Here is a 23,980-nt window from a genome sequence, read left to right on the forward strand (position 1 = left end):
TAAGGACTAGCACCTTCTCTGCCCTCCACCTCCAACAGCTACACCTGAAAGTTTCATGATGGGGTTCGATTTGAGAAGCTGAATGTTTATAAAGGCACTTAGCCAATTTCTGCCACAGAAATTCTGAACAGAAACACTCTGCAGGTTCAGCCCCCAAAAGAAACTGCTCTATGGTCTCTGTGTTGGGAAATGGGAACAGATCTTGCTCATCACCAACCTTCCCTCCACAAATCGGTATCACTATGAGGCTGAACTGAACAGCTTGCTCCAGGGTCCTAAGAGATACGTTTCTGTGGTGTAGTAGTTAAGAGCGGTGGACTCTAATCTGGTGAGCTGGGTTCGCTTCCCCGCTCCTCCACATGCAGCTGCTGGGTGACCTTGGGCCAGTCACACTTCTCTCTGAACTCTCTCAGCCCCACCTACCTCACAAGGTGTCTGTTGTGGGGGTGGAAGGGAAAGGAGATTTTTAGCCACTTTGAGACTCCTTCAAGTAGAGAAAAGCAGGATATAAAAACTAACTCCATAAATAAGAATTCTATGGAAAAGGACCATCCCTGCCATGATGATGAAAACTATATGTTTGGATTTTGCTGTATTATACCAACCTGTGGAATATGACAGTTCGCAGTTTCAAAATCTATTTGGCCACAGTGGATTGACAGTCTGGACACACAAAAACCTCTGGAAGATCTTTTGAATCAATGCCTATGCGAAAGCAGTGGTACCAGTCCTTGCAGTTTCCTTCACAGTAAGCCATAGTTAGGTCACCACTGGGCCTCCTGCACCCTTCCTTCAAGAAACATAGTGACCAGCAGCCTTCAAACAAGGATATCTGAGCAATAGGTTAGTGTATCCTTCCATCCCTCTGGGCATGATCGAGACACAGTAATGTAACTCTCGTTCAAGATTTGTCTCTTCTTGGGAGGAACAGCATCAATTTCCACTTGAAAATATTTGTCTTGTCCTTCAAAATAGGTTTTCCCACAGTACTGTATTATTTCTTTTGCAATCCAGGGTCTAATGGCAGCCATATCCTTTTGTATGAACTGTAATTGGGCAGCAGAAGCAATCAGATGGGCAATGGTACATGTGAAAGGACCATAGTCACTGGAATTACGGTACCTTGCCTGGGTATATCAGTTGGTGCAAAAAATGATCAGCCGCAAAACTATAGGGATATTTTGAATCCATCTCATACAGACATGCTAAGAAGGATGTTATTGCATCAATCACAGAGTGGTTCAATCCATGTTTGGAATCTAGATAGAGCATGGTCTTCCTTTTAAAAATGATTACTATCAGTTTCCAGTGGACTTCTCTGTCATTTACTGGAACAATCAAAACATCTTTCTTTAGCACTCCAAATCTCAAACAGTTCTTCAGAGCTTGCACTGGCAATCTTTGACATATCTGCATGAAGTGGCAAGTACGGTAAGTGGGAAAATTGTTCCATTGTGACCTAGCTCTTTGGCCATGATCACCCTGGAGGCAAGAAAGGCGTCTATTATGCGATCATTTATCCAGTTTGATCCTTTCAGTGTGTTTATGTCATAGTTATTAAGTAGTGGGTTGACATAGCAGCCGGCACAGCGATTTCTTCAAGTAGCTCTTTTATTAAGATAAGCTGGAATAGAACTGACTGCGAACAGCTCAGCCGGCCTGTATTTATAGGCAGCCGGCTGTCAACATTGTAACCACAACAGCTCAGAGTTCCCGCCTAAACTAACTGCCGCGGACCTGAGTGAAGACTATCTACAGACCTAAGTGAAAACTATATACAGTATCCCCCTGTTGGCCCAGGGTGAAACTACACTACATAACACCAGTCATACACACAGATGTTGCCAACTGAACCAAAGTCCCATGGTTTGTAGACTGAGTGTGGGGAAGGTACAGTTGTGCCATGGGGGAACTGATGTACAAATCAGTGATTTGTCCAAACACTTCTCACTTTGTGTTGAGAATATGGGGCTGCTATCAAAATAATCAATATCGGTCACTGTCAAATCCTCTTTCCCACCTTTTGGAGTGGAGGTCATCTGAGGCTGAGTGCTTTCCAGGTGTCTCATAGTCAGTTGGTGATCTTAAGGAGTCAAACCCCTCAGCAGCCTGCACTGAATCAGCTGCTGGAGCTACTGTTATCTTTTCCTGCAGTCTGGGGAACTTTCTTCCCGATCTACTCTTCTGTCTTTTATTTCACTTCAACTGTGTGAGCTGCAACTGGCAAGGCTTCCCTGGTTCTGGTGGCATGCCGATAGATTTTGTGGCAGCTATAATATGGTAACAAGTCCTGGATGATGTCCTGTACGGACTGTGCATGCATGGCTGCCCGTATGGTCGCCAGGAGAGTGGCTGCCCATACAGCCTGTACGGCCGCCGTGAGAGGAGCTGCCTGTACGGACGCTACGCGAGCAGCAGCCTGTACAGTCGCCGCGAGAGCAGCTGCCCGTATGGCCCATACGGTCGCTGCGAGAGGGGCTGCCTGTACAGTTGCCGCAAGAGCGGCAGCCAGTACAGCGACCTTACTGTCACCCTCCCCCCAGCATGGCACCCCTGGGCACCACCACGCTGCCCCTTCATATGCCCCTGTAGTCAATCAAATGTACTATGAACAATCTGAAGCCATGCTGGGCACAATTCACCACGAATCCTGTTCTTTTTCTAAAAACACGTGGTGGACTCCAGGAAAGCTGGAAAGCAGGCAACATGATTCCCATGGGCACCACGTTGGAAACCCCCTATTTCAAAGTTTGCACTGACAAAATCTGTTCTCAAAAAAACTTGCAGTTAAACCTCCATTTATAATTACTACCCCTGCAAAGCAACCAACTTTTGTCCCAAAACCATTTGTAGCTGAATTGACGCAAGACAGGTGATTGTTTTTCATGGTTACTTTGGTGGTCTCCATCTAGTTGGTTTGATAATTTACATTCACAGGTAAGATCATCACAATCTCTGCCTTGGACATTCTTGAGGTTTAGCAGTGTCAAAAATTTCCAGGTGCAGTTCTTCACAGTGGAAGCTATGAATATGAATGTCATTTTATTTCAATGTTCTTGCTAATGCAGAACCATTTCAGATAGCGTTTGTATTTCGGTCATTCCATGGACATTGGTGTGATCTTACAATATAATTTGGTGGAGTCCATTTAACAATCATGCCGATCCATGAGGATTAAAGTATTTAATATAGTGTTTGTTCCTTGGCTGTGCTCTGTGGTTTTTGTGGTTCGTTCTGTGGTCATATACATCATGTGTGATTTGATAGTGATTTCAGGGTGACCAAACATAAAAAAACCTAAGGATCCATGGGGATCTGTGCTTCATGAGAATCTTTTTACAGCATGGCAGTGCCCCAAAGTGATCTGGCCATGAGCAGCATAGGTGGTTGGGTAATGAATATGGGGCGACCCAGAAAACTGTGGAGCCGTAAATTTTAAATATATATATATATATTCAATTTTATAAGGATAAGGAAGTACAGAAAGGGAAACGGGGGAGGGGATAGATAGATAGATAGATAGATAGATAGATAGATAGATAGATAGATAGATGATAGATAAGAAATTTAAAAGACCTATAAAGATTATCAAATCCTACAAAGTACTACTACTACTACTACTACTACTACTACTACTACTACTACTACTACAACAAATATATTTGTACCCTGCCCATCTGGCTGGGTTTCCCCAGCCACTCTGGGTGGCTTCCCAAAAAATGAAATAAAAATACATTAAAAAGTCACACATTAAAAACGTCCCTAAACAGGGCTGTCGTCAGATGTCTTCTAAATGTCAGGTAGTTGTTTATCTCTTTGACATCTAATGGGAGGACATTCCACAGGGCGGGCGCCACAACCAAGAAGGCCCTCTGCCTGGTTCCTTGTCACTTTGCTTCTCACAGTGAGGGAACCACCAGAAGGCCCTTGGTGCTGGACATCAGTGTCTGGGCAGAATGATGGGCGTGGAGATGCTCCTTCAGGTATACTGCATCGAGGCCGTTTAGGGCTTTAAAGGTCAGCACCAACACTTTGAATTGTGCTCAGAAATGTACTGGGAGCCAATGTAAGTCTTTCAGGACATGTGTTATATGGTCTTGGTGGCCACTCCCAGTCACCAGACTAGCTGCTGCGTTCTGGATTAGTTGTAGTTTCTGGGTCACCTTCAAAGGTAGCCCCACGTAGAGGACATTGCAGTAGTCCAAGCGGAAGATAACAAGAGCATGCACCACTCTAGTGAGGCAGTCTCCGGGCAGGTAGGGTCTCAGCCTGCGTACCAGATGGAGCTGGTAGACAGCTGCCCTGGATACAGAATTGACCTGTGCGTCCATGGACAGCTGTGAGTCCAAAATGACTCCCAGGCTGTGCACCTGGCCCTTCAGGGGCACAGTTACCCCATTCTGGACCAGGGAGTCCTTCACACCAGCCCACCCCCTGTCCCCCAAGAACAGAACTTCATTATTGTCAGGATTCAACCTCAATCCACTAGCTGCCATCCATCCTCCAACCGCCTCCAAGCACTCACACAGGACCTTCACCACCTTCACTGGTTCTGAGTTGAAAGAGAGGTAGAGTTGGGTATCATCCGCATATTGATGGACACCAAGCCCAAACCCCCTGATGATCTCCCAGCAGCTTCCTGTAGATGTTAAAAAGCATGGAGGGGAGGACGGAACCCCGAGGCACCCCACAAGTAAGTCTGAACACTCATCCCCCACCACAACTTTCTGGACACAGCCCAGGAGGAAGGAGCAGAACCACTGTATAACAGTGCCCTCAGCTCCCAGCTCCTCTAGACGGTCCAGAAGGATGTTATGATCGATTGTCGCGACCAAGGCAGTTTCAGTCCCATGAGGAGACCTGAATCCCAATTGGAAGGGATCCAAATGGTCTGCATCCTCCAGGTGTGCCTGGAGTTGTTCAGCAACCACCCGCTCAATCACCTTGCCCAAGAATGGAAGATTTGAGACTGGGCGATAGTTGGCCATACTGGCCGGGTCTGAAGATGTTTTTTTAAGAAGCGGTTTAATGACTGCCTCTTTCAGCTGGTCTGGGAATGCCCCCTCACAGAGGGAAGCATTCACCACCCCGCAGAGCCCATTGCCCAGCCCTTCCCGGCTTGCTTTCATTAGCCAGGATGGGCAAGGATCAAGGATACAGGTGGTTGGTTTCACGCATCCAAGCAGCCTGTCCACATTCTCGGGGGGTAACGGATTGAAATTGATTCCATGCAACTTGACCAGACAGGGCTCTAGCACCCTCTCGCCCCGACCCTGCTCCCACGGTGGTGTCTACCTCCTTCCGAATATGAGCAACTTTATCTGCATAAAAATTTGAAAAATCGTTGCAGGAGGTCTTGGGGTCTTTACAAGGCCCCGGTGGTAAAGGTGGTTCCATTAAATTGCAAACCACCTGAAAGAGTCTCCTGCTACTATTTTCTGTAGATGCTATAGAGGCGGTGAAGAAAGTCTTCTTCGCCATTGCTATCGCAACTTGGTAGGCTCGACATTGAGCTCTAACCTGTGTCCGGTCCAATTCAGAATGAGTTTTCTGCCACTGGCACTCGAGCCGTCTCAGCGATTGTTTCCTCACCCGCAGCTCCAAAGAAAACCACGGGGCTGTCAGGGCTCCATGCAGTCGGAGAGGGCGCTTCGGAGCCAGACAGTCGATAGCCCTGGTCAACTCCACATTCCAGCGGGCCACCAGGGAATCAGCTGAAAGGCCAACAACATGGGATAAAGCTTGCCCTACCACTCTCTGGAAACCATTTGGATTCATTAAGTGGCGGGGGCGGACCATCCGCATTGGTCCCACCTCCCTGCAGAGGAGAAGGGTCACGGAGAAGTCCAGTTGCACCAGGAAGTGATCTGACCATGGCACTTCTTTTGTTTCACTTTTACCTAGTGTCATATCACCCATGTCACTATTGGTGAACACTAGGTCTAAGGCATGTCCGTGACTATGAGTTGGGCCAAACTTATTCAGGGACAGCCCCATGGAGGCCATGCTTTCCACGAAGTCCCAAGCAGCCCCTTGTAAGGTCATGTTGGCATGGATGTTAAAATCCCCTAGGACAACCAAACTAGGTATCTCCAGGAGAACATCCGCGATGACCTGAAGCAGCTCGGGCAGGGAATCCTTGGTGCAGCGGGGAGGTCAGTACACCAAAAGGAATCCTGTACTGCCCCTATTGCCCAGCTTCCAGAACATGCACTCAGAGAACTGGGTCTTTCATATGCGCAGAAGCGCCAAATTGCACCAGTGCCTGTGCAGACGTGGCGCTTCAGGATGCGAATGCTGTGGGTTGCGGACGTGCCTCAGTCACGGGTTATGTCTGCAACCCGAGGTTCCACTGTACCAATTTTGTTTTAGGGCTTAATTTGCAGTAAATTTTATTCCTTTATTCATAATTGTTCTCACTGTTCTACTGTGAACTGCTCTTAAAATTTTTGCATCCATTTTGTCATATAAGGTTTTGCTTGTTCGGGCTTGGTGTCATATTTGAGTAATAGTTTATAAATTTTACCCAGAAGGTAGAACTCTGTTATGATGGACTCAGATTCTATCTTTTCACTGATTTTCACTGTATGTTTGCCATACAGTCTTTCTTGAATCTGGATATTAGTTGACAGTATGTAAGCAGTTTCATATTTTTTCTCCTCTTTAATACTTTGGCATGTATTTGATCTGTTCTTGAAGATGAACCATATCTTGGTACAATATATACCGTATTTTTCACTCTATAGGAGGGGGAGAACAAGGGGAAAAAAAATCTCCCCCTCTCCGCTCAGCGCCCCTTCAGCGAAGCGGGATGAGAAACGGAGCCCCTTCCATTTCTCCTCCAGCTTCACTGAAGGGGCGCTGCGCAGAGAGGAAACATTGTGCAGTGCCTCTCCAGAGAAGCAAAGCCTGGAGAGCAAGAGGGATCGGTGTGCACCGACCCCTCTTGTTATCCAGGCTTCAGGCGGCTTACCACAAGCCTTCGGAGATCAGCAGGAACTTGCGCTGTGCTCCAAAGGCTTCAGGCGGCTATCCCTGAAGCCTGGAGAGCGAGAGGGGTCGGTGCGCACCGACCCCTCTCGCTCTCCAGGCTTCAGCGAAAGCAACGCGTAGCCTCTGGAGCATGGAGGGAGCGCTCCCTCTGCGCTTCGGAGGCTTCGTGTTGCTATCGCTGAAGCCAAGGAGCCTGCATTCACTCCATAGGACACACACACATTTCCCCTTAATTTTTGGAGGGTAAAAAGTTGTCCTATAGAGCGAAAAATACGGTAGTCATATATTCTCCTATCGGCTCTAATAATAATATTGCAGTGGTGACATTAACAGTGCAGGTAATTGTGATTTTTGTAGTGCAACTCATGATTTGTGAGTTGTGCCCGTGGCTATGATGTGTGATTTGATGGTGAGTTTGGGGAGCCCCAATGCGAAAAGAGTGAGGATCCTTGAGGATCCGTGCTTCAAAACTACCTTTTTGGGCCATGGCGCTGCCAGGAAGCCGTGGATCCATAATTTTTATGGTGCAGGCTCTGCTCCTGGCTATGACGTGTGATTTGACAGTGAGTTTGGGTTGGCCCAATTAAAAAGCGTGAGGATCCATGAGGATCCGTGCTTCAAAACCACATTTTTGGGCCATGGAGTGGCCAGGAAGCAGTGGATCCAAGTTTTTTGTGGTGCAGGCTGTGCCCCTGGGAATGATGTGTGATTTGACGGTGAGTTTGGGGTGGCCCAATGCAAAAAGTGTGAGGATCCATGCTTCAAAACCAAGTTTTTGGGCCATGGCATTGCCAGGAAGCAGTGGATCCAAGTTTTTTGTGGTGCAGGCTGTGCCCCTGGGAATGATGTGTGATTTGATGGTGAGTTTGGGTTGGCCCAATGCAAAAGGAGTCAGGATCCATGAGGATCCGTGCTTCAAAACCACGTTTTTGGGCCATGGAGTGACCAGGAAGCCGTGGATCCGAGTTTTCTGTGGTGCAGGCTGTGACCCTGGGAATGATGTGTGATTTGACGGTGAGTTTGGGTTGGCCCAATGCAAAAGGAGTCAGGATCCATGAGGATCCGTGCTTTAAAACCACGTTTTTGGGCCATGGAGTGGCCAGGAAGCCATGGATCCGAGTTTTTTGTGGTGCAGGCTGTGCCCCTGGACATGATGTGTGATTTGACGGTGAGTTTGGGTTGGCCCAATGCAAAAAGAGTGAGGATCCATGAGGATCCGTGCTTCGGAACCACGTTTTTGGGCCTTGGAGTGGCCAGGAAGCCGTGGATCCGAGTTTTCTGTGGTGCAGGCGCTGCCCCTGGACATGATGTGTGATTTGACGGTGAGTTTGGGTTGGCCCAATGCAAAAAGCGTGAGGATCCATGAGGATCCGTGCTTCGGAACCACGTTTTTGGGCCTTGGAGTGGCCAGGAAGCCGTGGATCCGAGTTTTCTGTGGTGCAGGCGCTGCCCCTGGACATGATGTGTGATTTGACAGTGAGTTTGGGTTGGCCCAATGCAAAAAGCGTGAGGATCCATGAGGATCCGTGCTTTAAAACCACGTTTTTGGGCCACGGTATGGTCAGGAAGCCATGGATCCGAGTTTTTTGTGGTGCAGGCTGTGCCCCTGGACATGATGTGTGATTTGACGGTGAGTTTGGGGTGGCCCAATGCAAAAAGCGTGAGGATCCATGAGGATCCGTGCTTCGGAACCACGTTTTTGGGCCTTGGAGTGGCCAGGAAGCCGTGGATCCGAGTTTTCTGTGGTGCAGGCTGTGACCCTGGACATGATGTGTGATTTGACGGTGAGTTTGGGGTGGCCCAATGCAAAAAGCATGAGGACCCATGAGGATCCGTGCTTCAAAACCACGTTTTTGGGCCACGGTATGGTCAGTAAGCCGTGGATCCGTGATTTTTGTGGTGCAGGCTGTGCCTCTGGACATGATGTGTGATTTGACGGTGAGTTTGGGGTGGCCCGATGCAAAAAGCGTGAGGATCCATGAGGATCCGTGCTTCAAAACCACGTTTTTGAGCCACGGTATGGTCAGGAAGCCGTGGATCCGTGATTTTTGTGGTGCAGGCTGTGCCCCTGGACATGATGTGTGATTTGATGGTGAGTTTGGGGTGGCCCGATGCAAAAAGCGTGAGGATCCATGAAGATCCGTTCTTGAAAACCACGTTTTTGGGCCACGGTTTCGCCAGGAAGCCGTGGATCCGTGATTTTTGTGGTGGATGCTGTGCCCATGGCCATGATGTTTGATCTGATGGTGACTTTGGGTTGATCTAGTGCAAAAATCATAAGTATTCATGAGGATCCGTGCTTCGGAACCACGTTTTTGGGCCAGGGCGTGGTCAGGCAGGCGTGGATCTGAGTTTTTTGTGGTGCAGGCTGTGCCCCTGGACATGATGTGTGATTTGACGGTGAGTTTGGGTTGGTCCAATGCAGAAAGTGTGAGGATCCATGAGGATCTGTTCTTGAAAACCACTTTTTTGGGCCATGGTATGGCCAGGAAGCCATGGATCCGTGATTTCTGTGGTGGATGTTGTGCCCCTGGACATGATGTGTAATTTGAAAGTGAGTTTGGGCTGATCTAGTGCAAAAATCATGAGGATTCATGAGGATCCGTGTTTTTTAACCATGTTTTTGCGCCACTGCGGCACCACGAAACAGTGGATGCGTGATTTTTTTGGTTCCTCCTACAGACTAAGATGTGGTCTACAGTAGCATGGTGTTTTTATTTTGTTTCAATATAAAAATCATATGAATTCATGAGGATCCGTGCCTCGGATCCATGTTTTTCTGGTACTGCAGCGCGGCAAAGTGTTGGATCCACGTTTTTTATAGTCCAGTTTGTAGGCGTGCCTTCTAGGTGTGATTTGACACTGCATTTGTTGGAATTATTTTTTAAAAAGTGGAGGATCCATGAGGATCCGTGTAGATCCGCCTTTTATGCAGACCCGTGGCGGAGTTAGCTGCATGGGCGCCAGGAGCAGCGGCCATGCCGCGCACAAGGGCGGCGGCGCAAGCACCCCGCCCCGCGGTGTGCCTTTTTGTCACCCCCCCCCTCAGGAATGACACCAGGTGGGGCGCTCCCACCCCTTCCTATGCCCCTGCTTATGATGCCTCCCAGCCACCCCCACTCGCAGGGATAAGACCCCCATCCCCGCAAGGGTCTGCTTACATCGCGGCAGGGCTTCGGTGAGCATCCGTCTGCCTCGGGATATAAGGGAGGAGCGCGCCTTCGGGGGAGAATGGCAGCTCGTTGGGGAGTCGCAGCGCCCGCCACCTGTCACACCCAAGAACCCGTGACTCCCGGGCGCACCAGGAGATGCAAAGATGATGTGCACTGGGGGGCGATCCGCCTATGGGGCGCGGCTATGGTGCCATCTGGGCCATCTGGCGGCTTCCTTCCCCGAACGAAAAGCGGCCGGCTAGCCCCCCCCCCTCCCCGGACTCCAGAGAGACTTTGGGAGCTCTAAGCAGGCGGAGGTAACCCCCTCAGACCCATCCTGTCGGGCGGCAGGGCTCACCCCCTTCTTTAAAGGGCCAGCGAGGAGAGAACTATCTCTGCTTCAGGTGCACTTTAGCGTGCACAGCTAGATATGCAGGGTCTTGCTCGTCACAAGATCTAGGTCAGGCAGGTATGCACTGGAGGAGGAAGAGGGGGGCGAGGGAGCGGCCCACCCCCGGCAGCGCGACCCCGGCAGGGCGCCATCGCGGCCGTCGCCCCCCCCCTTCTCTCTCCCCCCCAGCACGAAACTCCGCCACTGCAGGCATGTGCAACAGGTCTCTTGGGAGTTGGACGTGCCTGATCTAGGGGGAGGGGGATTCTTTTAGATTACCTGCTGCGCTGTTTTTCTCTGGCGAATTGTCACCTCTCGCGGGGAAGCGGTTACGATCCTGAAGCCAGCCTGCCGGAGCGATGGAATGGCAGTCGAATCCTCCCGCCCCCTTCTTTTCTTGTAATGACCACTCCCCCTCGCCTATTTCCGTTGTTGCAATACAGACTTGGACGCCGGCGCTGTGTTTTAAACCAGAGCCTAGGACTTGCCGATCAGAAGGTCGGCGGTCCCTGCTCCTGCCAACCTAGCAGTTCGAAAGCACGTCAAAGTGCAAGTAGATAAAAACTGCTACATACATTAAGCAAAATAGACACACCGCCACCGGACCCCCCCCACCTCTCCCCCCCCCCACTTTTCTTCCTAATGTCTCAACAAATGAAACTGATTTGTAAAAATGTTACATGGAAAAAAATACAAGAGACATTACACATACTTCTGTAAATCAAGAAAATCTTTAATAACAACAACAACAACAACAACAACAACAACAACAACAACAACAACAACAACTACAATAATAATAAAATATCAAAATATAAATAGGTACTGCTCCGGTGGGAAGGTAAAAGGTTTTTCCTTGCACTGCTCTGGTTCGCCAGAAGCGGCTTAATCATGCTGGCCACATGACCCTGAAGATTGGCCAATAAAGCGAGATGAGCGCCGCAACCCCAGAGTCTGTCACAACTGGACCTAATGGTCAGGGGTCCCTTTACCTTTAATACAGTCTTACTCCGCTACGAGAAAGAAGACAGTACAGTGGTACCTTTGGTTAAGAACTTAATTCATTCTGGAGGTCCGTTCTTAACCTGAAACTGTTCTTAACCTGAAGCAGCACTTTAGCTAATGGGGCCTCCTGCTGCCGCCGCGCTGCCGGAGCACAATTTCTGTTCTCATCCTGAAGCAAAGTTCTTAACCCGAGGTAATATTTCTGGGTTAGCGGAGTCTGTAACCTGAAGCGTATGTAACCTGAAGTGTATGTAACCCGAGGTACCACTGTATTAGAAATCACCCCAGAACTGGCATTACTAAACATCTTCCAAAACAATAATGCCCACTTACACCACAAAGAACTCATAACCCACCTACTTTTAGCAGCCCGAAGCATCATAGCCAGACACTGGAGAGACCTGTCACGGGTAAGCATGGACCAATGGTACCAAACAGTATGGGAAACAGCCCTACTAGAAAAATTAACCAATAAACTGAAACTGACACGGGGACAAATAGAAGACACTTTCACCCCAGTATGCCTCCCCTTTATCACATACACAGCCCAACAAGACAACAACAAAAATCCATCAACAGCCTACAAATCAATATGGCTAACCTGATCCAAAACACCCACCCCACTCACACATGACAACAAAGACCACCACAGCCAACCACAAATGTATAACCACACCCTAGGCCAGTGTTTCCCAACCAGTGTTCCCCGGCACACGAGTGTGCCGTGAGACACCGGCTGGTGTGCCGCGAGATGCCTGGAGGGAGGCGGGCGAGTCGGGCGGCGAGAGGCGGGGCGGCGGCGGCGAGGAGAGGCCGCGCCTCCTGCTGCTGCCTGGCGCTCCTCCTCGCAGCCGGCAGCGCTGCCTGGGCGCCTCCGCGCGACTCTGTCTCGCTGGGTTTGGTCTCCCAGCAGAGACGGGTCACACGCGCCCCTCCCTCCCTCCCTCAGCCTGCGCGGAGGGAGAGCCAGAGAGAGGCATCGCTCCTGCGTTCCGAGGCGGATTGAGCGCAGCTGAGAGGAGCTGCCGAGGGAAAAAACGTTCACTTTTGTGCGTCCCTCCCGGCGTGACGCTGCGCGCTGACGTCACGGGGCGGGGCTTTAATGGTGGTGTGCCGCGAGATTTTTTTTTAGTACACAGGTGTGCCGTTGCCCAAAAACGTTTGGGAAACACTGCCCTAGGCCAACCCCAACCTCTCTCACCACCAAAGGAACACAAGTGTACAGCAGAGAACCTGCACAAGCGACGCTGACACAAAACCCCACATATATTAAGTAAAATAGAAACATCGCCACCCAATTCCACCCCCACCCATCTTCCCCACCCCTCCGCCTCTTTCCCCTTTTCTTCCTAATGTCTCAACAAATGAAACTGATTTGTAAAAATGTTACATGGAGGAAAAAATATGAGAGAGACATTGCACACACTTTCGTAAACCAAGAAAATGTTTAATAAAAAGAAGAAGAAGAAGAAGAAGAAGAAGAAGAAGAAGAAGAAGAAGAAGAAGTCCATACTTTCCAAATAGCGCCGGAGTCCAATAGTACCAGAATTTATACAGTGGTGCCCCGCAAGATGAATGCCTCGCAAGATGAAAAACTCACTAGACGAAAGAGTTTTCCGTTTTTTGAGTCGTTCCGCAAAACGAATTTCCCTATGGGCTTGCTTCGCAAGACGAAACGTCTTGCGAGTTCTTGCGAGTTTGTTTCCGTTTTCTTAAAGCCGTTAAGCCGTTAATAGCCGCTAAGCCGCTAATAGCCGTGCTTTGCAAGACGAAAAAACCGCATGACGAAGAGACTCGCGGAACGGATTAATTTCGTCTTGCGAGGCACCACTGTATTTCCAAAAACTGAGCACTTGCCCTTTTCCCGCTTATATCTCTGTTGCCCTAGGAGCATTTTGAAAACTTCCTGGCACCCAAGGGCATACAGCGAATTCCTGTACATATCTATCTACTTGGAATGAAGTCCCGGACCCAGCTAAGTAGGTAAGGCATGAGAAGAGCTTGGTGGATCAGACCAAATCCCTATTTAGTCCAGCCAGGGGTGTACCTGGGGGTTGGGCTTGCTTATTTATGCCTTTGAGACATTGTAGACTACTTACAACTGCCATTATCCCTGACTATTGGCCCTGCTGGCCCAGGATTATGGGAGCTGCAGTCCAACAACATCTGGAAGGCTACACTTATCCAGAGCTATGATAAAGCATGTCATTTAAACACAAATCTACTTGTAGGGTTGTGCAGGTCTCTACAAGCATGTTCTAAAGTGATTTGAGCACTTTAGGTCAGGGGTCAACAGACCTTAGGCTTGAGGGGTCTGGACGTGAGAGGGGTATTCATCAACCTCTATCTTTTAATACTGCACATGACTCCAGTATCTAACTTTAAATAATAATAATAATAAATTTTATTTATATCCCGCCCTCCCCAGCCGAAGCCGGGCTCAGGGCGGATAACAACAATAAAATAGTACATTCTAAAATCATTCATTATAAAATTAATTCAAATCAAATTGATGGCAACCATTGGGCTAGAGATTCTGTGAAGATTGCCAAAGGAGGGAGTCAGGCTGTGCCTTGGCCAAAGGCCTGGTGGAACAGTTCTGTCTAGCAGACCCTGCGGAAAGATGTCAAGTCCCACAAGGCCCTAGTCTCTTGTGACAGAGTGTTCCACCAGATTGGAGCCACAGCCGAAAAAGCCCTGGCTCTAGTTGAGGCCAGCCTAACCTCAATGTGGCCTGGGACCTTCAAGATGTTTTTATTTGAAGACCGTAAGTTCCTCTGTGGGACACACCAGGAGAGGCGGTCCCGTAGATACGAGGGTCCTAGGCCGTTTTAAAAAAAGAATTGGCTTCAAGGCTCTTTTACATGCATGTTCGCCAAGCAACATCTTTTTATGCAGACTGGCTTGCAGGGCTTTTTGCATGCCCCTTCCAGTGTGTCCTTTCTCATGTCACCACTGTAGCCTAGCAGGAACTGCAGGAATCCACATGGCCAGGTCTTGTCTCTGTGTTTAGGAGCTGGAAGGACATTGGGTGGGGGCAGGAATGGAGGCGGCCAGAGGACATAGAAGCATAGAAATGTACAATGGAAGCGACCCTGTATATCTACTCGTCCAAGCCCTTGTCCCATACAGGGATCAAACCTGCAACCTTGGTGTTAACAGCGCCATGTGCTAACCAACTGAGTTATCTAGGGTTGGAAGCCGAGAGAGGGTTTTGTCCTGTGTGCATCATTGTCATTGTTGTAAACAAAAATTGCCCTTTCCCCTTATGGGGTATCCAAGAGCCCATATAGAGTCCTTACGTTAGGTTCCCTATTGGTAGGAGAAAATAACAGAGGCCAACCAGAGAATATTGAGAAGCAAAGCAGCTAGTAAGCTTGATCTTTATTGATCTGTTGCAACAGGGTGCTCCCCTCACCCGCAGGAGAGGAGGAGGAACCCAGAAAAATGGCGTGCAAGGCCTTATAAAGGCATTTTAAATTGCCACCCTGTAGATCAAGACCACCCCCAGAAACATCATACATACATCACAGAAGGGGTGTAACCTAAGACCCCCCCTCCAAATACATCATATCAACATCACAGAAAAGGCGGTCTAAAACAGAAATTTGAATGTTGTTTTTTTCCTGTCCTTGTTTATCTCCTGTTTGGCAGGTTAGTTGATAATGATAAATACTTAGTTCCTGGGCCATGTCACAGGCTCACACCCTGTTCAAACACAGACATTACCCTTAAGACAGGATTTGTGAAGGAAAAGACAATGGGGAGGCTTTTCCATTTTCCTTTGACCTTGCAGAGAAAACATTTGGTCAGTTTGGGACAGTTTGGGAACCAAAAATGGTTCCAGGTCGGTCTCCCTATCACATCATCATCATTAATTTGTAGCCAAGTAACTTTTACTCAAAGTAAGTCCATTGGAATGAACAGAGCTAAGCTATTCATGCTGCTTAGTGGGTCTACTCTGAGTAAGACTAACGGATTCGATCTATAAATAATAACTTCTTCTTCTTTTTCTTCTTTCTGTGCTCCAAGAGTGTTTAAGGAACATGCCGGCGCAGGGTGAGAACACTGCCTCCTCTCCTGAGGGAGGCCACGTGACAGCCCACCTGCGCACTGGGAACGCCTGGTGGACTGCAGTACTAGTAGTAGTGGAATGACCCGCAGAAGCGTGCTGTTCTATTTTTCAACACGCCCGCCTGCCTTCTCCTTTTCCTCTGCTTTCTAGAGAGGAAAAAAGAGCAAACAACAAAAACAACAAAACCCTTTGCCTCATTCTAAGGGCTCGTGAGCACCCTGGACTGATGATGCCTTGATACTTCCCTTGCCTCTCTGGACAGAGACGCTTGCTTAGAAGTTAAGAGGGGGGGATTGGCATGCCTTCAAAGCCCCTTTTGCTCCGTTCTCTGTGAGCCTCCTGGAAGGCAGAAAGCAGCGTGCTGCCTTCCCTTCCTCCCTTCTCTCTGTGTTGGCAATCTCTACCCCCCTCCTCAGCCTTGAACTCTTCCCAATTCTCCCCTTTGCTTTTCCACACATCTGTTTCCCCACCCCTAAACACCATTATTTGCTGCTTCGTTTTCTTCCCTTCACCCACCCCCACTGGCAGAAAACAAAGGGGGGGGGGTGAAATAGCTTCCCTCTTCCCTCCATATTAAAAATGGGGGGGGGGATTAAAGGAGGCTAGCTCTTTGCTTGCTTGCCCCCTTCCCTTCGATAAAAAGGGAGAGATTGGTGAGAAGGGAGCTTTCAAGGGGCTTTCAATAGGGGTTAATGGAGGGGGAGATTTAAGTGGCTGCCTGAACTTGAGGCTGCTTGAGTTGAGGTACCTCCATTGCAGGGGGTTGGACTAGATGACCCTCTGAGGTCTCTTCCAAATCTGTGGTTCTGTGATCATCTCACAGCAGTACAGTGGTACCTCGGGTTAAGTACTTAATTGGTTCCGGAGGTCTGTTCTTAAGCTGAAACTGTTCTTAACCTGAAGCACCACTTTAGCTAATGGGACCTCCTACTGCCGCCGTAGCACAATTTCTGTTTTCATTCTGAAGTATAGTTCTTAACCTGAAGCACTATTTCTGGGTTAGCGGAGCCTGTAACCTGAAGCGTATGTAACCCGGGGTACCACTGTAAATGAGTCCCCAGGGGACAGAGAAGGAGCAGCGCCTATTTACAACTATCCTATTTAAGTTGATGGAGGAAAGGAAGAGCTTTACACGTGTTGGGCGCGAAACCAAGCTTACGAATCTGGGATGTTATCTAGGCTGCGTCTCTCCCGCTCGCCCTCCCTCCTGCATTAGCCCTTTCCGCTCTGAGCTCGCCCGGGCGCATTTCTGTACCCGTGTCTGTGCGCACACCTTCAGTGAAAAACGAAATGAAGAGAGGCGCAACAGCAAGCACTATCCAACAGCGGTGCCAACTTGAATAAACTACTTTTGCGCGGAATGCGACAGGTAAGTTTCCCCCCCATAATCAATGACATGATGTGGTGCACACCCACCGTTTGAATGGCAATATCTATGGCAATACCTATGGACTTTGTGGGGTCCCGGCCCCTTATCAAATGGGGGGGGGGTCCGCCCCTATAATTTGGCTCCTACGCTACCATGACAAACCTAAACCTAGACAGCATCTTAAAAAGCAGAGACATCACCTTACCAACAAAGATCTGTGTAGTTCAAGCCATGGTTTTCTCAGTAGTGATGTATGGTAGTGAGACCATATGTATGGACCATAAAGGCTGATCGCCGAAGAATTGATGCTTTTGAATTATGGTGCTAAAGGAGACTCTTGAGAGTCCCATGGACTGCAAGGAGATCAAACCTATCCATTCTGAAGGAAATCAGCCCCGAGTGCTCACTGGAAGGACAGATCGTGAAGCTGAGGCTCCAAGACTTTGGCCACCTCGTGAGAAGACTCCCTGGAAAAGACCCTGATGTTGGGAATGATGGAGGGCACAAGGAGAAGGGGACAACAGAGGACAAGATGGTTGGACAGTGTTCTTGAAGCTACCAGCATGAGTTTGACCAAACTGCGGGAGGCAGTGGAAGACAGGAGTGCCGGTGTGCTCTGGTCCATGGGGTCAAGAAGAGGCGGACACGACTAAACAACAACAACCCCCACCTCCCAGCCACCCCCACTCGCAGGGATAAGACCCCCATCCCTGTCCCCACAAGGGTCTGCTTACATCGCGGCAGGGCTTCGGTGAGCATCCGTCTGCCTCGGGATATAAGAGAGGAGCGCGCCTTCGGGGGGAAAATGTCAGCCTGTTGCAGAATCGCAGCGCCTGCCGCTCGACACACCCAAGAGCCCGTATGTCGCGAGCCCTCTGTTGGAGCTTCTTTTATAGCAAGCATCTAGCCCTGGACGGGCGCCAGGCTGTAACAGAGCCCCATGTCTCGCGGAACCAGCGAGCTGTGCGCGCGTCGGGGCTGAAGGCGTCCAGCAGGCAGCAGCTCTCAGCTCTCGCCGCGGTCCCACGCGTCAGGGCTGCGGAGGGCGCGCCAGGCAGCCCCTGCAGCTGCTGGGCCATGTTGCATTTTCCTCGCCTCTTTGCCCTCCTCCTCCTCCGGGCAAGCGGCCTCGTTTGGGCGGCAGCGCCAGCGGCAACTCGCCTCAGATCACCTGACACGGACCCGCCGCCGCCGTGGCTACCTTACTGTAGCCCAGGCATCAGCAAGAAGAAACTGGCAGCGACGGCAGGTTAGGGGTTAGGGGCGCAAATTACTTGCCTTGCCCCGGGTGCTGACAACCCACACTACGCCGCTGCAACTGTGTGTTTTCAGAGCCCACCCTGCTTTAATTGTTTTCCATTTTTAATTATTGAAAGCTGCACTGGAACCTGCTGGTGAAGAGCAGACAACAAAAATAATTTTAATAATCCTATGCACCCTTACCTGGGAGGAGATGACATAGAAATCAGCGGGACTTGTTTCTCAGTAGCTAGGATGACCAAAATTGGACCAATTTGTTTAAGTAGCTTTAATTAACCTTTTAAAATGTTAACCTTTTTAAAAAGGCTCCAAGAATCAACCCTGTCTGGAAGCGATACCTTCTCTAGCCGTATTAGAGAGGGCTATTGTGGCGATCACACAGGGTCCCCGGACCTCTGACAGTCTATTGATCCCTGTGCCACCACTGTGATTGCCTCTTCGCTGCCACCACCCCGCTTCTCATGGGGACACACGGAGTCCAGACAGTTGTTAACATTAACAAATAATCAAGTTTATTTTTAAATGCAGGAACAAGTTTATGGTTTCAATTAATTTTCTTGTCAGTTTCTTAATCTTAGTTCCTAACAACTTCAAACTGATTATTCCCAACTATCTATCTGACTCCGCCTAACAATTCCTCTCACTCTCTCACAATACAACTCGACCAACCCACAGACATATCCTCCCTCTTCCGTCTTGTCGTTCTTGGTCTTTTCTCGACTCCCAATTCTCAACTAACTTTCAAACAAAGCCGACTCTCATTCTAACTCCTCCCTTTGGGTTCCCACTGGCCACAGTGGCGTAGCGTGGGGGGTGCCAGGGGTGCCGGCCGCACCGGGCGCAACATCTGGAGGGGCGCGAGTCCAGAGGGAAGGGACAAGTTCCTTCCTCCGCCGGGCTCCCCGCCGCCACCGCCAGCCTTGCGCCCTAGCGCGCGTGCCCCCCACCGTCGCTGTGGCTGCGCTCCGCTCACTGCCCGTGCACCGACGCCTGGCCGGGCACGGGCAGCCTCTGCACCCTGCCGCCGCCGACATCCCCTCGGCCCAGCCACAGGCGGCGGCTGCTTCTGCCTCCATCCTCCTCCGGGCAAGCAGCGTTGTTTGCGCGGCAGCGCCAGAGGCAACTCGCAGGTTAGGGGTTGGGGGGGCGCAAATTACTTGCCTTGCCCCGGGTTAGGGGGCGCAAATTACTTGCGTTGCCCCGGGTGCTGAGAACTCACGCTACACCGCTGACTGGCCAATCACATCACACTCATTTAACCCTTTCCTTATGACCCATCCTAGGAGGCAAACGCCACAGCAATGCTTTCCAAAGATTTCCAGAGGCACTCTTCCCCTCTTTTTTAAAAAAATCTCTCCCATGAACAGATTTGAGGTCTCTACTCTGCTGCCTCTTGCAGCCCCTGTGCAATGCTCCTTACAACCACAGAAGTTAAGGCTGCCCTTGTCTCTGCACTGCTGCTGTCCCTTCCCAGTTCTACCAGTCAGGGCTAACAGCTGGAACCTACCCTTAGGGAGAGCTGCATGCCCAAGAGTCCATACTTTCCAAATAGTGCCAGAGTCGAATAGTACCAGAATTTATATTTTCAAAAACTGAGCATTTGCCCTTTTCCCGTTTTTATCTCTGCTGCCCTAGGAGCAGTTTGAAACCTCCTTGGCACCCATGGGTATACAGTGAAATCCTATACCAGGGGCCATCAACCTTTTTCAGCCATGGGCCAGTCCACCATCCCTCAGACCATGTGGGGGGCCGGACTATATTTTTTTTTTGGGGGGGTGAACAAATTCCTATGCCCCACAAATAACCCAGAGATGCATTTTAAATAAAAGCACACATTCTAATCATGTAAAAACACCAGGCAGGCCCCACAAATAACCCAGAGATGCATTTTAAATAAAAGCACACATTCTACTCATGTAAAAACATGCTGATTCCTGGACCGCCCAGGGCCAGATTGAGAAGGTGATTGGGCCGCATCTGGCCCCGGGGCCTTAGGTTGCCTGCCGCAGTCCTATACATACCGTATCTACTTGGAATGAAGTCCCGGACCCAGCTAAGTGGGTAAAAACATAAGAAGAGCCTGCTGGATCAGACCAAATCCCTATTTAGTCCAGCCAGGGGTGTACCTGGGGGTTGGGCTTGCTTATTTATGCCTTTGAGACATTGTAGACTACTTACAACTGCCATTATCCCTGACTATTGGCCCTGCTGGCCCAGGATTATGGGAGTTGCAGTCCAACAACATCTGGAAGGCTACACTTATCCAGAGCTATGATAAAGCATGTCATTTAAACACAAATCTACTTGTAGGGTTGTGCAGATCTCTACAAGCATGTTTTAAAGTTATTTGAGCACTTTAGGTCAGGGGTCAACAGACTTTAGGCTTGAGGGGTCTGGGTTGTTGTTTTTACTTCATCTCCCTAAGTGGATGTGATACAAATTTAAAATGAGATAATTATTTGTTCAGGAATTTCTTTTGAGTACTAAAATGGAACAGAAATTCTAATCAAAAACCCACTCCTGAAAAGCCCTCACCAGAGAGCCAGTGTAGTGTAGTGGTTAAGAGCAATAGACTCGTAATCTGGTGAACCGGGTTCGCTTCCCCGCTCCTCCACATGCAGCTGCTGGGTGACCTTGGGCCAGTCACACTTCTTTGAAGTCTCTCAGCCCCACTCACCTCACAGAGTGTTTGTTGTGGGGGAGGAAGGGAAAGGAGAATGGTAGCCGCTTTGAGAGTCCTTCGGGTAGTGATAAAGCGGGATATCAAGACCAAACTCCTCCTCCTCCTCCTCCTCTCACCTCCCAAATGTTCATCATTTTAGGAGTATAGTTAAAGCTATGGTTTTCCCAGTAGTGATGTGTACGCTACCATGTCACACCTAAACCTAGACAGCATCTTAAAAAGCAGAGACATCAGCTTGCCAACAAAGGTCCGTATAGTTAAAGCCAGCGGCGTAGCGTGAGTTGTCAGCACCCGGGGCAACGCAAGTAATTTGCGCCCCCTAACCCGGGGCAAGGCAAGTAATTTGCGCCCCCCAACCCCTAACCTGCAAGTTGCCGCTGGCGCTGCCGCGCAAACAACGCTGCTTGCCCGGAGGAGGATGGAGGCAGAAGCAGCCGCCGCCTGTGGCTGGGCCGAGGGGATGGCGGCGGCGGCAGGGTGCAGAGGCTGCCTGTGCCCGGCCAGGCGTCGGTGGCGGCGTCAGCGCTGCTGCAGCGGCTGCTCCTCCTGCGAGCAGTGAGCGGAGCGCAGCCACAGCGACGGCGGGGGCGCGCGCGCTAGGGCGCAAGGCTGGCGGTGGCGGCGGGGAGCCCAGCGGAGGAAGGAACTTGTCCCTTCCCCTCTGGACTCGCGCCCCCCCAGATGTTGCGCCCGGTGCGGTCGGCACCCCTGGCACCCCCCACGCTACGCCACTGGTTAAAGCTATGGTTTTCCCAGTAGTGATGTATGGAAGTGAGAGCTGGACCATAAAGAAGGCTGATCACTAAAGAATTGATGCTTTTGAATTATGGCGCTGGAGGAGACTCTTGAGAGTCCCATGGACTGCAAGAAGATCAAACGTATCCATTCTGAAGGAAATCAGCCCTGAGTGCTCACTGGAAGGACAGATTGTGAAGCTGAGGCTCCAATACTTTGGCCACCTCATGAGAAGAGAAGACTCCCTGGAAAAGACCCTGATGTTGGGAAAGATGGAAGGCACAGAGGACGAGATGGTTGGACGGTGTTCTCAAAGCTACAAACATGAGTCTGACCAAATTGCAGGAGGCAGTGGAAGACAGGAGTGCCTGGCGTGCTCTGGTCCATGGGGTCACGAAGAGTGGACACGACTAAACGACTAAACAAATCCACTTTCTGCTCCACATTGCTCTATGGTACTATCTAAAAGCTAAATATGGTGTCATGAATAATTATGTACTGATGAGAAGTTTTGAATTCTGAGCTTCAAAACATTTCCGCTGAAAATCCACCAAAAACCTTTAGCCCAACCCCATTTTTCACAGTAGCTCCCCACCCCAGCGGAACAATACAACATTGACGAGAAAATGGTGGGTACCCAAAGTCATAAGAATCTTTTCCATTCCATTCCACATTTTAAACATTTTTTTTGTTCCACTCATCCTTTTGAAAACATTTACACAACATTTATTCCATATCAAAGTTTTATTTGCTCCTTTATGTTTTAACAAATAAAATGAACCCAAAACACGAAAAATCATTGATGATTTTGAGATCGAATTTAGCTCATCCCAGAGTTTTCTGGAATGGACCTGCTAAATCTCTATGCAGAAGCTCTAGAACTCACTTAGAATTTCTTTCACATTTTGTGTAAATGGGAGCTGTTGCTGATTTACACTCCCTGCAAGTATTACACCCCATAAAGGATTTACATGGCTTTAACTTCATATCTGAGCATTTTACTTATTGTCTGAAAATTGACATGTCCTAAACTCCTATGGAACAAATGTGTGCATTCATCATGTGGAGGCTTTTTTAACATTGTCATACCTACTTTTAAATTTTCTTTGTTGTAAGATTCCAAACAATTTCCCCTTATAATATACAATTAATTTTCTAGCTTTCCTGCTATGCAAACTTTTCATTCCTTAATATTTCGCATTTCTCTTCAACAAATTTAACTTTAAAATTCATAGAAGTTTTGAAACAGACATTAAACTATGTTCAAGTTGAGGAATAACCAGAACATTAGTTAACAATAGTTCCTATATACTTTGCATACATAGGTCCTTTCCCCTCCACTTTTCTTTGAGTTCCAACAGCAAAGGTCACAAATTCCTTTGCTGAGGTCCAAAGTTCAAACATTTATCAGATGCTTTGCGCCAGAATCTATTACCCAATTAGCATTTACCTTTACAAGTCTACCATTACAATGTATGCAGAGAAATACACTTTTTCCTCTGAAAATATCCTCCTCTCTCTGTTGATTTGTAATCCAAAAGTTTGCTGTAAGCAGCATCCTGTATCTAGCCAGATGCCTGTTTCAGGCAAGACTGAGCAAAGGTGAATCAATGCCAGCACATTTACAGAGACTAAGAAGACTTTTTGCTGATCTACAGGAGAGAGATATACCTACTCTTTTCCTCTGAAAATTTCATCCTCTGTTGATTTGTAATTCAAACATTTCCTGGGGCAATTTCTTTGGGGTGATTTTCTGATCCATAGTTGTAACATCTATGAATTCCATAAACTATATTTTCTTTTTGAAATCATTTTTGTTTGATTTTACCACACAAAATTATATTTTAAAAAATCAAATACATATCCGTATACAGAGATTGCTCCGAATCACAGGACTTTCCCCCACCCCCTCTCTGGAGTCCCATTTTAAACATAAAAACTGTATCTTCTTCCATAATCTAACTATTATATCAATCCCTATTTTCCATCGTAATTGTTATACTATGTGAAATCAAAATCCTGCCAGTGTTTCCATCTGCTTACAGCAGTCTTTTAAATAATTTACAAATTTTCTCATTCTTTTGTAAAGTTTTTGTCCTCTTGGTTCCTGAGTTTTCCAGTCAGCTTTGCCATTTCGGCATAGTCCACCAGCTTGGTTTGCCAATGTTCTCTGGTAGGGACTTTGTCTTATCTCCATCTCTGGGCTAATAGCATCTGAGTAATTGTTCCATACATAAAAGCTCTTTTCTGGTCCTTTGGGATACTGGTACCTGTAATTCCTAATAAAAGCTTCTGGGGATTTTTTTAATAAAAGTTA

General features: G+C 48.7%; 1 protein-coding gene across 1 annotated transcript in view; it reads right to left on the reverse strand.

The window, feature by feature from the left end:
- LOC308581119 (C-type lectin domain family 2 member D-like) overlaps nt 1-10,171 on the reverse strand; it is a 79,955-nt gene extending 69,784 nt beyond the window's left edge. Inside the window, exon 1 of the mRNA XM_081183609.1 lies at nt 10,155-10,171. Coding sequence (XP_081039735.1) covers nt 10,155-10,156 — 2 coding nt within the window. The 5' untranslated portion in view covers nt 10,157-10,171. The remainder of the gene's footprint in view (nt 1-10,154) is intronic.
- Between the last annotated feature and the right edge of the window lie 13,809 nt (nt 10,172-23,980).

Source organism: Podarcis bocagei, assembly GCF_964188305.1.
Source record: "Podarcis bocagei genome assembly, chromosome: 2".
Lineage (NCBI taxonomy): Eukaryota > Metazoa > Chordata > Lepidosauria > Squamata > Lacertidae > Podarcis > Podarcis bocagei.